Here is a 12,208-nt window from a genome sequence, read left to right on the forward strand (position 1 = left end):
TTCATTCACTCATTCATCAAATGGGTTAAGTGCCTATTATGTACAGTGCATTTTATGAGGCACATAAAAAGATGAAACAAAACACAGTTGCTACCCCAACAAAGTTGCTACCCAAAGGATAAGACCAACACTTGGATAATTGTAATGCAAGACATAACAGAAATACATAAAGGAGATAACAATAAATGGAAGGAAGGAAGGAAGGAAGGAAGGAAGGAAGGGAGGGAGGGAGGGAGGAAGGAAGGAAGGAAGGAAGGAAGGAAGGAAGGAAGGAAGGAAGGAAGGAAGGAAGGAAGGAAGGAATATTGGTAATTAAGATGAGACTTTTTTACTGTTTTCTCTTTTGGAGCATTGTTGTAATCAGGTACCTTTGATGAGTCTGGCCTTTTTTTCTTTGATTAGACTGGGAGTCTTTGATGACCTGCTTACTTCAAGGGAAAGCCTAGTTCACATAGGTTTCAGTCGCATGGTTGTGATGTCCTTTGACCCTGAACAGGGTATATAAACTCAGAGGTTAGCGTTTTGTTTGGAGCTCTCACTCATTGGAAGAGTGATGTGTTATTTGACCGGACAAGACTGGGTAGCCGTTGTTAAGGAGCCTCCCATCTTGAAAACCCAGATGTTAGTGCTTCCCTGGTAACCATGTACTGAAATGTTGGACAGAAAGCTAGAAGCCTGTCTACTGGTTTGTGCTATTTGATCTGTTGACATTTTCTGTCTGTAATTTCTGTTTGTATTTGCTCTGAAGTTCAGGGTTCTGGCTTTTCCCCCTGAATTAAGTGAATTATAAATGTATGTTTGATTAAAGTGAGATTGTTAACCCTTTAAAGTTGCTTTCCTTAGAAAATCAGATCAAAGAACTTGTGCTAGTAGCCCTTCTATGTGCTAGTATTATTGGTCTTACACCTCTGTAGCAGCTGCTAGCAACATTGTTGTTACAGAATGGAGGGAGGGAGGAAGGGATGGAAGGAGGAAGGGAGGAAGGGAAGGAGGGAGAAAGGATTTACTAAACACCTACCATATGAGAAAATTAAAGAGAGACAGAGCACTTAGAGAGATCAGGAAAGACTTCATGGAAAGGAGCCATGAAAACTGAATTGTGAAAAAGGGGAGATTTTCATCAGGTGCAGATAATAGTGAGAAGATCATTCTAAGTATGGATATGGGAGAAACATAGCTGAGATCAAGAAACAGCTAGCATTTCATTTTGCTTGGGAAAAAAATGAGTACAGAAAATGGAGTAATATATTAAGTTTGATAGGTTGGAGGTAAGTGCAGGGAGGAGAATGAAAAAGCTTCAATGTCAGGCCAAAGAGGTTGTGTTTTATTTGGTAGCAGTGAGGCGTTATGCAAAGTTTTTGAGTAGTGAGGTAAAATGGTCAGACCTTTCTATAGTAAAGGTTACTCTGGTGGAGGAGTGAAGAATGGGCTAGATAAGGAAAAGTCTAGGGGAAGGGAAATCTATTAGGAGATCCCTACCAAAGTCACAAACTTGGCTGACTGAGAGAAAGGTGCATCATGAGCAAAATGAATGTTATGAGGAGGAACTGGTTGTAAAGAGAAGATAATAAATTCATTTTCGACCATGATAAGTTTGAGTTAACTGTGAGATATCTCATTGGAAGTATTCACTAAGTAATTGAAATTTCAAAATTGAAGCTCATGGAAAAGTTCAGGGCAAGATTTATAGGCCTGGGAATTATTTGAGTAGACTTAATAATTGAAATCATAGCAATGCAAAATATTTCTAAAGCAGAGAAGAGGAGGGATGAGAACTGAGCATTAGAGAAGACCCACATTTAAGATGTGGGATGAGGAAAAGAAACCAGCCAGGACAATCAAGATAAACAAGAGAATGACTTTGTACAATGTCAGGGAAACTGTGGAAGGAGAATATCAAGAAGGAGTGGATGGTTAACACTGTAAAGTGCTACAGAGAAGTCAAGAAGAATAGGACCTGAAAAGAGGCGGTTGATGATGAAGAAGATGATGATGATGGTGGTGATTGATGGTGATGTTTTTGTTATAAGTTCAGTAGTTAATTTCAGCGCTATGGAAGAATTAGATTGAAAGAGACTGAAGAATGAGTTGGTAATGAGACCATGGCAGGAGCAAGTATAGATTTCTGTTGTTAAAAGTTTAGCATAAAAAAGAGAGGGATAAGGTGATAGCATGAAATTGTAGGAGGGTCGGGAAGGTTTTTAAACATCTAATTCTAGCTCTGTTTCTATTCTGAACATGAAGAAAGGCAAAAATATGGTTCTTCCTATCAAGGAGCTCACATCGTAGTGGGGAAGATAACATGCAATTAACTATGTATAAATAAGATGCATAGGGCAACTAGGTAGTGCAGTGGATAGAGTGCTGAGCCAGGAGTCAGGAAGCACAGTGGCTGGAGGACTGTGCTTGGCATTAAGAAGACTCATCTTCCTGAGTTCAAATCGAGCCTCACACACTCTTCCTAGCTGTGTGACCCTGGGCAAGTAATTTAACCCTGTTTTCCTCAGTTTCCTCATCTGTAAAATGAGCTGGAGAAGGAAATGGAAAACTGCTCCAGGATCTTTGCCAAGAAATGCCCAAAATGGAGTCACAATGAGTTGGACATGACTGAAAGTACTGAACACAAGAATAGAAGGCAGATGGTGTTGATTACTCAGTGTTTAGCATTACTACAGCGAGAAGAACAATAAAACAATAGAGACAGATTTGGAAAACACACACACACACCAAAGTGGCTGACCAGGCCACTGGTAGAGAGGAAGGTAAATTACTCTAGAACAAGGGTAATGGACCAAAAGAAAATGGAAGGACAGATAGACCTAATAATAAGGATAAAAAAGCAGCTTCATACTTCATGTTATCCCCTGCTGTATGAGCATATTTTCCTCCTATTATTTATTCTATGGACCATTTCTTCTTAAAGTACCTAATTTCATTTGTCTGTCTAGAATCTTTTTACCCAAAGTAAACTAAAGTAATTATCTGAATAATTGCAGTAAAAATCACTTGTCTTGATTATCTATATGTATTAGACAAAATGGGGTTTTTACCCTCAGTTCTCTGGATCATTTCATCAGTTAGCACATGTCATGGTGCAAACATAGAGGGAGCAATGGTTCTGCCCTTTGTATTAAGTGAATTTAATGTGTCTACTCAGGAGAATTCCTATGAAGATTTTCAGTGGTTGAGCTCCAAGAATAAGAAGGGGAAAAGTTAAAAAGCTGTTTCCAAGTATATTACTGATATAAGTACAATGAAGTCAGAACCATCATGGCTGATAGACTAAGGATATTACTGTGTATCAGACTTTTACTATATACATATATATATATATATATATATACACATGCATATATATATACATAGATTATAATGTGCATGTATGTATATGTATATATGTTTCAGAAGTCATTATTTTGTCAACCAGCAATGTAACTACAAACAATAACAAGAACCTAAGCACTTGGTATTGTGGCTCTTCTTTAATCACTCAGCCAATCAATAAATATTTATGAAGTGCCTACTATGTGCCAAATACTAGGGTACAAAAAGAGGGAAGACATCCCCTACCTTCAAGGAGCTTACAGTAATGGGGGAGACAGCATGCAAACACATAAATACAAAGTAAGCTATATAGGACAAATAGTAAATGATTAACAGAGGGAAGGCACTGGAATTAAGAGAGGCTGGGGATGGATTCCTGTAGAAGGTGGGATTTTGGTTGGGACTTAAAGGAAGCCACAGAGCTCAGTAGTACTTTAAGGCTTTTGCAATTAAAAAAGTGACAAAATCAGAACCAAAATTGATTAGAGTAAGTGGAGTTGGTAAAAATAAAATCATTTCCTGCCAGTGAAAATATTCCATCTGTTACAAAGCTAAGATTTGGGGACTTTTAGCTTTACCTACACTCCCTATGTTTTCTTTTGTTGTGCAAATGTTTATGGGTTTCTTTATTTTATACTTTCACCCATCTGTCTTGATTTTCTGGTTGTTCAAATCTATCTCATTGATGACTACCTGAACCTTCTTTTTAAAAAGACTTAGAAGACTATATTGTTATTCATAACACTCAGATGAAACTTTCTTAGCTTCTTTTCCCTTTTATGGTATGGACCCCACTCTTAACTGAATGTAAAAGTGCCAAATTTCTGAAACAGCCACATTTCCATTTATCATACACATTATCAGTGAGCCATTAAGTCTTTTCTCTCATCTTCTCTGCTTTCTATTAACTGATCATATGGAAAGAAAAACTAGTGAAAGTTATAGTATCTTCTCCCTTTGAGCAGGGGAAGGGCCATTCATTACATATATTCATTATGTTACATAACATGAAAGACAGCATTGTGGAGGGCATACAGATCTAGCCTCAGATTCTGGAAGACCTGGATTCATGTCCCACCTCTGATGTGTCCTGGTATTGTGGCCCTGGACAAGTCATTTAACCTTTCATTGTCCCCAAGCAAATCTCTGAGATCCTAAGTAGAATAGCGCATGCTAATTTATGATTTGCTTTTGAAGGAAGGAGTTTTCTCAGTGGGATTTCCTACACTGATAAAATAACAGATTCAGACAACCCTCACATCCCTCCCAAGTTACATAGTGCTTATTCATTTTACTATTCATTATTATCTTCTAACTTGCCAATGGAAATTATTATTTCATATTTGTAAAAAATTGAGAGTAGCTTTATATACCTTTGTATTAAATGTGTATATTACACTATAAACTCAATTTATAAATAAATATATCGAAAATTGGTCTGAAATAAGAAAGTCAACAATATTGTAATACCACAAAGCCATAAGTTTACTGAATTCCAACTGATGATTGTTTTTGTGTTCCCTTTGCAGTGGTTATGTCTTTGATTATGATTACTACAGAGATGATTTCTACAATCGGTAAGTTGGGCTTTACTCCTCAGTGACCCTTTATTTTGCATGGTTTTGTGTTTAAATGCTTCATGCATTTTGTTCATAGATGTTTCTTGATCTACTTTTAAAAGATGTATTTTTTTTAAATTAAACAAAAAGGAACCCTTCCCACTGTGTCAAAAAAAAAGTCTTCCAGAGGATGAAGCTATTAACCCTACATTTTTCAAGTCAATAAGCACTTATCAAATGCATACTTTGTGCCCAGCACTGTGCCAAGCGCTGGAGATGCAAAAAAGGCAAAAACAGTCCCTAAACATTTAAACATTTTCTAAAGTATCTTCAGACTTTAAAGATTTTTGGAGATGCTTGCTTATCTTATTATCTTATTATAAATTAAGGAATGTTTGAAAAAGATTTACATTTTTATATAAAATTTTTTTCCTGATTGTCATGTGCTCTTGAGAATCCTTGAAGAAAAATTCAAAAGTTCTTAGAGCCCAAAAGGAATTTTACAAAAGCAGGAAGTGTTTCTCTATTCTGCTAAAATACACCTATTTCATTCATTCATTAGGAAAACATTTACTAAACAACTATTGTGTGCCAGATACCATGCTAGGTTCTGGGACTACAAAGACAGAAAATGAAACAGTTCCTAAGTCATTTGATTTCAATCAACCCCCAAAGACTCATATACTGAGTCATAGATAAGTTGTGATGTTCATTAGTGGAGGAAGCTTCTGTAACTTTATGTGTTCTTTTTCCCATGTCCCTTGAAAATGTTTTCTTAGGTCTAAAGATGTCCTTAAAAGAAAATAAGCACAGTCTAAAATATAATTATCTAATATACCTGACACATAGTAAGCGTTTCACAAATATTTTGTGGCCGATTGACCTGTACTTTAGGAAAATCACTTTCATGAGTCTGTGGAGGATATATTGGCATGTGGAGAGACTTGAGGCAGTGAGGCCAACCAAAAGATTATTTCAGTAGTCCAGGAGAGAGGTGATGAGGGCCTATACTAAGGTGGTGGCTGTGTGAATAGAGAAAAGGTGCGTATGTGAGAGATGTGGCAGATAAAGAAATGACAGGATTTGGCAGGTGATTGTACATGTAGAAAGAGTGAGAGTCGGAAGTCCAGAATAAAACCAAGGTTCTGAACCTGAGTGACTGGAAGGGTGGTGGTATCCTTGTTAGTAATAGGGAAGTTCACAATAAGGGTGGGGATAAGGGAAAGATAATGTGTTCCATTTTAGACATGTTGAGTTTGAGATACCTCCAGATATCCAGTTCAAAATATCCAATAGGCCATTTGTGATATAGGGCTAGAGCTCAAGAGAGACTAGGATATATAGATCTGCATAAATCTAAGAACCATCTACAAAGGTGGATGATATTGAATGATCAAATAATAATTGAACATATGGTTTGTTTTTGTTCAGTTGTTTCAGTCATGTCCAACTCTTCATGACCCCATCTGGGGTTTTCTTGGCAAAGATACTGGAGTGGTTTGCCACTTTCTTCTCCAGCTTATTTTATAGATGAGGAAATGAGGCAAACGGGATTAAGTGACTTGCCCAGGATCACACATATAATAAGTGTCTGAGGCCAGATTTCAACTCAGGAAAATGAATCTTCCTGACTTCAGGCCTGGCACTCTATCCATTGTGGCACCTAGCTGCTCAACTGAATCTATGGGAGCTGATAAAATAATCCAAGGAAAGAGTATATAGAGAAAAAAAGAAGACCTAGGACAAAGCCAAAATGTACTTCTTCCTAACTTCTACTCATTTCCACTCTGCTGGGCCAAATAGAACAATTCTAATCCCTTTTCCACACAAAAGCCCTTCAAATACTGAAAGACTATTCTCATGTACCTTCTTAAATCTTCTGTTCTCCATAGTAAACATTCTCAATTGTTCCACATAGTTTTCCTGTAGAGTGACTGGCCTTCTCTAGAAACTTTAGCTTATACTATGTCCCTCCTACAATGTGGCACCCAGAACTGGGTGGTATCCATTATATTATCTTCTTTAAGGGACTGATGTGCACCAGTCCTGCTAGACAGAGTGACTAACTGCATTAATTTGTAAGATGGAGAGGCAGGAATAGGGTGTATAATCTGTGACCAGTAACAAAGGAAAACTAATTTGTTCATATCACAATTGGAACTCTAACCACAGCCTCACTGATACTATGTTCATAATAACTGAGCAAACTAACCACAAGTATCATTAAATGTATATTTCATTCACAATTATTGCTGTATAAAATATCTATGGAAATGTCCTTGACGAATGCCTTTCGCCATATCATCTGTAACTTATACAGGAGAAAGCTGATTTTTTGTATCCAAATATTAACTTAGTTTGTAAAGAAACTTTCCTTTTCAGAAAGATTTTCCCAAGCTATTCTTATAATTCTTAAGAATTTAATAGATCTCCCAGGAGTGATAAGAAGGTTAAGCTGCATTTTAAAAAATCTATTATGGGTACCACAGTTATAAAGGATAATCTTTAGACCTTGTTTCTAGTATTCTATAATTCCATATTGATGATAATTAGATTTTTAAATGTTTCTGCTACAGCTTTTATTGATTCCTTAATGTGGAGAGCACTAAACTTGGGACTATGAATATCTTATTATTCAATGAATATACATTGCCTCATATTCTATAGCTATTATTTTTAACCAAGTAATTGTGAGGCGCAGAGGTGACCCTTAAATTGTCCCAGTAGAACTCAAACTATAGCAGATTCTACCAAGGTGACAGGCTTTGAGGATGGACTGAGCAGCAGAATGTATGTCTGTCATCCAAAGATCTGGCTAATTTTGGAGAGGTTCATAGCAGGTCAGATACAGAGTGATGAATTTTTCAGCAAGTATAACTTTGCAAAGGTGAATAACTAAATCATAGATGGCTTGTACTCTTCATTGGCATGGCAGACAGAGTATCCATACCAATAAAATCATAGATATTTAAACTATAGGAATATTCATACTTCATAACATTGTCCTCATTATGCATTAGATTACCTCCAACTTCTAAAAGATTTCTACCTGCATGTCTTTATAAATATCCAAGGAATACTCCACTAGGAGTCAGAAAACCTAGGTTTTAGTTACTCACTCCTTCATGTCTCTTATTCTCTAATTTGCTAATTTTGTTATTGGACAAGTCACTTGAACCTTTTGGTTATTGGTTTTCTCATTGGTAAAATGAGTTGGATGGAATACTCTCAGCTTCTTCTAATTCTGTGTATGCCATGTATTCTACTGGACTCTAAGCTCTGTGAAGTCATATTTTTTAATGTTTCTGTCTTCTCCATTACCTGGCATAGTGTCAGACATATGTAGTAGGAACTTAATAAATGTTTGATGACTGAATAAATAAATGAAGGAGTGCTTGAATTTATCAGTGCCAAAAAATGACAGATTTACTGTGCTGTTATTTGTCTGTTTCTAACCATCTAGATTTTTCTTAAGGGAACGTAAGCATCTGACAGTAGCAGATATCCTCAGTAGTTACCCTGTAAACATCAATTCTCAAGAAAACCAAACAAAAAGGAGAGGTAGCATATGAAGAGGAAAGAGAATTTTTGTCCCATTGCCAAATTATTTTTTGTTGATGCTGATTTTTGTAAGGACTACTCTGCTTACATTTATTCATAAATTTTTACCCCTTTTTCTCATCTTCATTTCTAAAGCTGACCAGATGGAACTTGTTTCCTTTTTTATGTTTACAAACCAGAAGAATATATGGACCACCGTTAATCGCTCTCCACTCATTGGCTAGGAGTTTGTCCTTTTGGCAATACTAAAAGCAGCCATTTTAAAGACTTGTCTCTGACTCAATCTTCTAGCCCCATGAAGGATCATGTAATTTTTAGGTTCCATTTGAAAGTCCTGTAATGATTCAGCACGACAGCAATTTATGTTACTTTCATTCCCTAGCTAATTACAACTTATCATTTTTCAATCTGAGGGTTCCTGAATGGATGGGTTTGAATAGTTATAATAGAAAGGCTAACATTTCACTAGATGCATGTGTATGTTTAGACAGCAATTAAATTCTAGGTTATTGAGATCTCTCTGGTACCTTGAGCCATTTTTTTAGGCTTACAAGTATTAGGGATTCTGAAGAATTTAATTGCTTAATAGGCCTGTATATTTTCTCCAAATCGTGTGCATGTCAGAGAGAAGGACAGATAGTACAGGATCATTCAGAGCTAGAATCAACCTTAGAGATCACCTGGGATAACACCTGTGTTACGGATGAGGAAACTGAGGCCTATAGAGTGATTTACTTTGCTCAACATCCACCAAGTAGTAAATGGCAGAGCTGGGATTCTGATTCAGGAACTTCAAGTCCGGTGCCCTTCCCACTACAATATTCTTTTTCAATTGTAAAATCTTTGCACATAATTTAAAAATGAAAATCTTTATACACTCAAAGTAAATTGGTATAAAGAACTGAAAAAGTTTGAGCCTTACGGAGTGTTTTCATTTACTATAATGTTACCAATTGCAATTGAACCTTTTTTCCCCACTAATATCAGCAAAGATGCTGTGTAATTAGTGAACACCAAATTGTTTTCTTAACAGAAAAACAATAACAGCCATGCCTGAAGTGCTTTTACAAAGTTAAAAAAGTTAAATATAATAATAAGCAGTCGTTCAGTTCTAGAACCATTTTGTTCTATTAATTAACCATTAATTAAAAATGGGAGCAAACCCAATGTAATTTCAGTGAATGAAAAACTCTTAGGTCAAGTTAAAGTTGTTTTAGATCATTGATTTCAGGGTATCATTGTGTGTTGAGCCCACACAAGTACTGGAGAAATACAGCAACAAGCTTTGTCTGTTTATTAATGCTCATTTCAATTAGCATTTGACCCAATTGGATTCCATTACGTAGGATCTTGCAAGTCTTAATTCAATTTTAAGCTTAATAAATGTATTTTGAATATATTTAATGTATATTTTTATAAGTATGGTTTTGAAAAATGACTTTAATACTTTGATATTTAAGGGGGGGAAATTCTTACATGACTTTTACAGAGTCCCAAAAGTCTCAGAGCAATTTTGAGCTTATGGGACATTCTGTTAAGTCATGTAAGAATTTCTTTACCTTACATTTGAAAGTTTAAAAGCAATACTTCAAAATTATAATTATTAAAATTTCCATCAATGTACTTAAAATATACAATTATTGTCCTATTTCAGAATAATGGAAGATATGCATAAATTATTTTTAAAATAAGCATGTGGTATTACTAGAATTGTTTCCTTATCCATCCTAGAACTAATATATCAGGTTATTGAATAAATTATATGAAATAAATGGGAAGTGAAATTATTTACCATTGTATGGTTTTCGTGGCAAGGAATGACACTGAAAAATAATAAAAACAACTACTGTACCCCCAAAAAGTAATACCCTGGTTAAATGAGGCATGGCATGCAAAGTCTCATCCATTGGAAATATCTTTCTGAGCCATTGTCTGTGTCAGATAGCCTTGTCAGGCTGACAGGTGATACTAGTCGCTGAGATTGGAGCCTGCAGAGATGAATGAATATCAGTCTCAATTTGTGCAACAGGGAGTCCAACTAACCCACCTAAAGGCAGTCAATGATTTCAGTGAATAGTGTTTTTGGGGCTTCCATCATCCTCTAGGATTTTTTCGTAAACTGACACCTGACCCAGTCTCCCTACTACTATGCATGGAGTGGCTTTCCATCTACCAACTTGTGTGTCCCATTAACACCAAGATTTCTCAATAGAAATCTGTCACCACCTTGAAAGTCTTGAATGACCTTAACAATGAACTCAAGCATTATGTCATTGTTTATTCATTTCAGTGTTCTTCTGGTCCAAAGTTCTAGTAGGTGGTAAGTTTCCTTTGTCTTCTCCCTCAGTTGAGAGATGCATTGGTTGTGTGAGTCTCTTCAGAGACTCCAAAACATAAATCAATGAGTAGATATGACTGATGCTCAAACACCAACAAAATGTAAAGCCAATGGTATCATTCCTGGTATAGCTGTACACATGTACTAGGAAAATCATATGTCAGCTGTGCTGAGATTTTCATTCTGATCTCAATGTACCTAATGTATTCACCAGGATATAGTTAAAACATTCAGATTGTGGGCCCCCTTGAAGATGATAAGGCATTGTATTAGACTTCTTAATACTTAGCTTAATAAAAAGCTAGTGTGTCTTTAAGCAACATTTTGAAAGTCTCTGCCTTGGTCCAAATGGGTCCTGCCAGGAAGTATATGTACTTAGAAATACTTCTCCCACGTTGTGAATTGGTCAGTTATCACCAACATGTGATATATTCTTACTCTCAGAGAACAGCAAATGTCAGAATTGGGAGGGGAAAATAAGAGTTGGGTTGATTGATTTGTTCAATCAAGTTATTTCACACCACTTAAAATAAGTGATAAGATACCCAATCAATCAATTACTTTCAATCATAGACTAAGTGCTGTTGTACTTGGAATTGGAATGACCTTGCACAGAATAAAAGGTTCAAATAGGCCAAGGAATCTTAGTCATGATTCATAAAGCTAGTTTAGAAGGGTGGAGTAAGAATGGCTTTCCTGAACCACTGAGGTGAGAGCTATTGGTCCAAATTAAGGATGGGAATGTGTGCTGGTCTGGAAGAAGTGGAGAGGACAAACCTTGCTTTCAGTTTTGGTCACATCTCATTGCTCTCCTCTCCCTTTGACTAGACAAGCAGCTTTGAAGGGTCCAAAGGATATTGGACCTCTAGTCTTCCCGTTGGTATATTACTGGTCTCTCCAAATCAGATGACAATAACGTCTGTATTTAGAGCCAAAGACACTCTGGTCATAGATTCCTGGATCTATAGGAAAACCAGTAAAGAAACTACACTAAGCCTAAGGATACTTTTGAGTACCCCACAAATGGGAGAAAGAGACTTTCAGGAATCAGGAGGTGTGAGTTAACCCTTTCTCCACATGTGCTTTAAGCCTGAGCCCACTTACCCATGAATTCTGTATGTACTTCTAGTAGAATATGCCATAGACATTTGGGTGTATATTTTTCTACAAACAGTTCTTACTGCACCACCTTATATGCACCTTTTTTTCTAAAAGCAACTTAACACTGACTGACAAAATAATTCCCAGCTGATAATCTTGAGTGAGAGTACACTAAGAGGGGATCTAGTTGATTGCATTGGAGAATCATCTCTGCCTCCTCCTGGGCACCCCTAGAACCATAAAGGAGAGATGTAGCCTTCCTCTGGGAAATGAGAGTCATTCGTGAGAGGAGTGGGAATCCTCAGAGCTTATATGAGTTACAGTA

The 12,208-nt window shown here is 36.5% G+C and overlaps 1 protein-coding gene across 1 annotated transcript in view; it reads left to right on the plus strand.

Moving 5' to 3' along the window:
- RALYL (RALY RNA binding protein like) overlaps positions 1 to 12,208 on the plus strand; it is a 179,348-nt gene that overhangs the window by 75,225 nt on the left and 91,915 nt on the right. The window contains exon 3 of the mRNA XM_036742106.1: positions 4,854 to 4,901. Within this exon, the coding sequence (XP_036598001.1) occupies positions 4,854 to 4,901 (48 nt within the window). The remainder of the gene's footprint in view (positions 1 to 4,853; positions 4,902 to 12,208) is intronic.

This window comes from Trichosurus vulpecula, chromosome 1 (assembly GCF_011100635.1).
Source record: "Trichosurus vulpecula isolate mTriVul1 chromosome 1, mTriVul1.pri, whole genome shotgun sequence".
Classification (NCBI taxonomy): domain Eukaryota; kingdom Metazoa; phylum Chordata; class Mammalia; order Diprotodontia; family Phalangeridae; genus Trichosurus; species Trichosurus vulpecula.